General features: G+C 28.5%; 1 protein-coding gene across 1 annotated transcript in view; it reads left to right on the forward strand.

The window, feature by feature from the left end:
• The window catches only part of babo (TGF-beta receptor type-1 babo), a 37,804-nt gene that overhangs the window by 1,162 nt on the left and 30,579 nt on the right, over positions 1 to 6,063 (forward strand). Inside the window, exon 3 of the mRNA XM_018518755.1 lies at positions 5 to 63. Coding sequence (XP_018374257.1) covers positions 5 to 63 — 59 coding nt within the window. The remainder of the gene's footprint in view (positions 1 to 4; positions 64 to 6,063) is intronic.

Consider the following 6,063-nt stretch of genomic DNA (forward strand, 5'->3'; position numbering starts at 1 on the left):
CGAGCCTCCTCGCCCTGGCGCTCCTCTATTTGCTCCACGCGTCGTATCCTGTGAACGGTGCAGGTACGTATTCTTCTCGCGCTCAGAAAGAAAAGCGGAAACTCTTATCTCGTAAAAATACTTTGTGAGAGATTAAAGAGTTTTCATAGTTTTAATGCATTTTGAAACGCGATAGTTTTAAACACAAAGTCACGTTTATTCAATGCATGAATACGGCAATGCAGATTCAAGATATGAAAATTGTAGTTGGAGTTTATGCCGACTAGAAAATTTGTTTATTATGAAGTTTTATATTAAGTTTGAATTTGACAGCAAAAAATAAGTTGATAAAATTTGGTTGAAATAGCAGGACTTAGATTGATTCGAAATATTATACAGGAGGAATTGAGGTACAACTGTGACTTATAGTTTAAAATAAGTTGAAATAATAAAATAAATTCTTTTTCAAATGAAATTTCGTTTTCGAGGAAAAGAATTTTAAAGGTTAATCAAGTATGTAAAATTATTCTTACGTTTAAAAGAAGAATTAATAGGAGAAACAATGTTAGAGAGAGAGAGAGAGAGAGAGAGAGAGAGAGAGAGAGAGAGAGAGAGAGAGAGAGAGAGAGAGAGAAAATTCATAGAATACAACTTTATATACGGCCAACATTTTCAACAATATTTCAACTAAATAAGAAATAAGTGTTTAAGAAATAAAAAAAATTATTTTTCATTTTACACAAATTCACTTAACTGCTCTTAAGAGTCAACTAATTTAATCAGTTAGTTCTGATAGCAAAAAAAATTATACAGAAAGTCTGTTATCACGTTACATACTATTACGTTAAATATAAGTCAAGTGCACGTACTTGATTAACTTTCAAAGTTTTTTTTCTCAAAAACGACACCTTACATGAAAACAATTTATTCTATTATTTTTACTTATTTTAAGTCATAAACTCATGCCTTTTTCGATATCGTATATTTTATATTCTGTGCAACACCTGATTACGCTAATTAAGAAGAGTAATTAAAAATTATAAAAAGTTTAACTCTTAATTTAAATAATACTTATTACATTAAAAAAAAACTTTTTATCTTTTACTATTTATAACTTAAAAATTGTAGATACGTTCGTTGATATTCCAGTTTCAGAAAAGTTAATTTAAACAGTTTATTAAAGTTTAAATTAAAAATATTGAAATTGAGGAAGGGATGAATAATAAAAAAGGAGTATATCCATTCTAAAAAAATGATTCTTGTTAACCTTCAATATATATTCTCAGATCGTCGACCGTCACTGTTATGACAAAAAAGGAATTGGATATGTGAATACTTGAACGCTTTGACTTTGCTGAACAACTAAACTCGCATTCAGAGTTATTTTTAAGTTAGGTTAAAAGTCAGCTCGCATAGAAGACAATATGAATGAAGGAAAATCACGATGTTAAAAAAGAAAAGACATAATGATTTCGGTGAGCCTCTTTGTTAAACGCACTTCTGTTTGTCCCACGCGTTGTACTTTGTAGACGATCCTTCGGCCACGGTGTGCGTTCTGCGCGCGTGTGTGCGTGAAGTCTTTCCTTTTCTCCTTCTATATTTTTCTCGAGCCTCGTCTCTCGTACTCGTTTTATCGTTTCTCTGCGTAGCTCGTGCATCTCTGTCTCTTCCTCTGTCCCTCCGTTCCAGTCACCGTTTCGCCTCTCCATTTATCCCCGTCCTCCCTCTTTCTCCCCTTCAACGAAGCGCACATAACGTTGCGTAAGTAACGTGCCACGCCGTGATGTACAGAAGGGCCGTTTAATCTCGTTGCTGCACGAGGTCCGAAAAGCATGCGGAAGGGTGAGCAGCCGGTGCATTCGGTTCCTACGTTCTTCGCGACCCTGTTTTTAAGAGCTGCGCCGCATCGAAGCACGATTTACCCCTTCAGTGTTCCGGTATACTGGGGGCGTTGGATAGCTTAATAATAGAGCAGTCACCTACCAAGAAAGATCCAGGTTTAATTCTCGGGTCCTAAGTATAATATAGAGAATTTTTTTTATAGTAGAAAGGTATTATTCTACTGTGATTAAAATAAGAACGAAAAACAAAAACAAATCTTAAGATATATAACTGGATAATATAATCATAAATCATAGTGCTTTGTTCCACAACAGGAACAGAAATTCATAATAAGAAAAAGAAAAATAAAAGCTACCATTCAGTCATATTGTTTTCTATTATTCTAAGATGATAATTGTTTGATTTATTAGGTACATTTTACATTTTTTCAATATTAATGTCATACTTGTAAATTTCAATCATGTGATGTTCTCTTTGTGCAAAATTTGTTTATTGTGATAGTATATGTATTTTATCTTTATAATTTGACTTATTTGTCAAACTATAAACAGATTATAATTGTCATCTTATAACTAGTTCTTAATTAACATAAGTAAAAATCAAAATTAGTAGCAGAATAAATTATACAAAATTATGGAAAAATAGAATTGTTTATCCCAAAGAAAGATTTATTATTTTAAGAGATATTGCTTATTACATGACTTAATTATCTATTTAATTCAGAAATAGAATTATTTGATAAGATGATTATCCTCGCGTAATTATTCTTGTTTACTACGTTAAATAACTGCCTCATGTGTTCATTCCGACGTGAGAATTATTAAGCATGTTAGCAGTTGAACCTATTATTTATTGTCCAGGTAACCATTACTTTTTGTTGTGTGTGAGCATTGTTATAATATATACCTTTGAAATTTTTTAATTGCTAAATTCTTGTACTGCGTGTTCTTAAATCTTCAGATATATTTACTAAAAAATATTTACAAAACTAAAATAGTTTCAAAATTAAAATTGCATTTTTTAAGTAGTATAAAATCAACATTGTCATTTTATATTGAAATTGTTTTAATGTATTTTAATTATTTTAATGTATTTGGTACATTTAAATGAATGAGAGAATCAAAATAAATTAATTAAGATATAATGTCTGAGAGATTCTATATGTTATATTACTTTTATTTAAAAAATATCTGCAAATATATATATAAATTACTCTAGATAATGATAATAATTTCTTTTACATGAAATGAAGTAATAATTTATTTTCAATTTTAATTTGATATCGAAATTCTGTTAATGTAATGTGTTTTTGCATATATATATATATCCTCAAAGTATTTCAACAACGATATTGCTTAAGTTTAAGATAGAGTTCAAGGAAAGCTTAATGTCTAGAGGTTTTAAGATTTATCATAATAACTTAAGAACTTAATTTCTTTTCATTTGCGTATGTCACACAAAATACATTAAATAAAGTATAAACAATGTATTTTCCATTTGATATCGAAATTTTGTCATGTACTGTTATCATCAAGATATTCAACCGTGATATTGCTTAAGTTTACGACAGAGTTTAAGGAAAGATTCATGTCTAGAGATTTTAATATTTAATTATTTGCCGTAGATATGAAACATTTTAAATAGTTATATGATAAATGAGAATTATTTTTCAGCAAACTTAATATTTTTAAGATGTGAACTCAGCGATCATACAAATTTGTTATATATTACGTATTTATGTATCATATATGTACATATCGCTACCTCATCTGCATTCTTATCTCATATCCATATTTAATTAAGATATATTCCGAGATCTGTATACATCGTTTTTTTCGCTGTCTAGTTCTAATCAATAAATCTGCAGGAAAACACTATTGAATTTTTATTTTTATTCGTAAACCAACTTTTAAGCAACATCTAATAGATATGTGTATTATTGTTTCCCCGACACGTGAGAAATTGTATTTTCTGAAACACAGAGTGAGTTAATTATCGAAGATGCGAATAAGCATCAAATATTTGTTAAATTGCTAGTCAATTCAACTCGTGATATATGTGGTAGTTTAATAGAGTTATAATCATTTCGGCGCGCGTTTCTGGGGACTACATACGTAGTATATAAATTCACACAAGAATCATACAAGCATTTAAGATCCAGCTAGACCGTTTAAGACTTTGATTTCTATAGTTTGTGTTATCACATATGCGGTATATAATATGTTATATTGTGAATTAATTATATTTATTTAACAATCATAAAAATAGATTGTTAGCTATTTTTATCAGAAGTGTATATTAATAAAATTAGTTTTTAACATTTAACTTGTTATGAACATGATTAATTCAAATTTGTATACATTTTATATATTCATAATCAAGAAAAAAATTCATACCATTTACAACTTTAATATTTATAATGAGGCTTGTACAACGAGGAAAGAAATTAATTTACAATTTATTTACCATTTATTAACTTACTGCTTTCAACATTAATTATAATGTTGTTCATTTATTAGGATCAAATTGATTTACTATAATAATTACATTATTCATAGTACACACGACAATTAAATTATTTAATTTAAATCTCTCTCTCTCTTTTAAAGAATTTTTATTATAGTTTACCAGCAAGAGAGAATATATTTCTTCTTGCTTAACTAAAAAATGTTTGCCTAAATAAATATTAATATAAATAAGTAATGAATTATGTAAATAATCTTTAAAAATTGCTTGGTACTTGTTTTATATCGCTGCAGTAAGAAAAACCTCGTTCGGAAGTATTCTCGATTTAATAATATGGTATAATGAAAGGTGCTCTTGTCATGTTTTTTTATCTCTTATAATTAGATACACAAGTACATATGTATATATACTTTTTATCTTTCCGAATCTTCCCTCGCATACTTTATTTATTCTCTAGTATATTCGTTATATTCTTTCTTCTTACAATGCTCGGTTCCACTTTGATGGATACAATGTTTGGTAATTGTCGTGCATGTAAATCAAGCTCTTGAAATCTCATTGAAAAAGCAGCACACGCTCTGATGTTCTTGCAAGTGATAGTCAAAGCGGCATGCACAGCCATTTCTTCGTTCTATCGATGCATTATTATTCCACAAATTCTTACGGGCCATTAGCGTTTGCAGGTTGTTTGATAAAATGATCATAAGATTCGAGGAAAAGACTGACTATCGTTGTAACGATGTTAACGACCTAATGCAGTGCACATGTAAACGCACATGTAAACGTAAATATTGATTAAATAATGTTTCTTATAGAAGATGCTTTAGTAAAAGCGGCTGTAGAAGAGATATAATAGACAAACATAAAGGAAATTTATAAATTTTTAGAAGAGATATAATAGACAAAATAAAATAACACAATAATATTATAATAATATAATACTATTTAAAAAGTTTATATTTTATTATTTTATTTATGTGTATATGTGACAGAGTGTACAATGTACATATATTATATTTTTTAATAAATTTAAATGTGATTTTTAGCTTTATAGTAATTGTAAGAGCATTATAAAATCTAGGACAAACAATTATTATTTATAGTAACGTATCAAACCCCATATCAGTACAAAACGCCTGATAAATACCATTATACTTTGCACAACGTTGCCATATTCCCAACAATATATGTATATATATCTTATCATATACATGTATATACATCTTAAGTTTTCAGTTGTAATCTGTGATCGAATGCAATACGTAGATAATATTTAACAACCACGTCAGCTTACTGTCTAGTAAAACATCGAAGTCATAATATTTTCTGCTGCGAGATACGAGGGAAGTTAAATGACGCGATTTCAAATAGCGAGAAAAAAAGATTCATCTCTATTTCTCTTGGTACGGGACATTATAATAAAAATACACATTATTCCAAAAATTATTCCACAAAAGGCTGTCGGCTATAGCAAATTATTTCTACTATATTTATGTTTTTGATATTGATGAATAATATTATTCAATAATATCCCTAATAAAAAAAGACCCTGAGTTAAATTAAATTTATTAATAAAGAAAAATTAACATACTATATAAGCAAAAATATTAGAGGAAAGTCGCCGATATTGACATAGGTCTTCTAAAGTGACACCCCCTTATTTTTCGGAAACTAACTATTGCATTTTATTAATACTAATAAAATTATTAATACTAATAAATGATCTGTTTAGCTAATTAAAGAAGTACAAACTCATAATTCGTAGGTTTGTGGCTT

Source organism: Trachymyrmex cornetzi, unplaced genomic scaffold (assembly GCF_001594075.2).
Source record: "Trachymyrmex cornetzi isolate Tcor2-1 unplaced genomic scaffold, Tcor1.1 scaffold79, whole genome shotgun sequence".
NCBI lineage: Eukaryota > Metazoa > Arthropoda > Insecta > Hymenoptera > Formicidae > Trachymyrmex > Trachymyrmex cornetzi.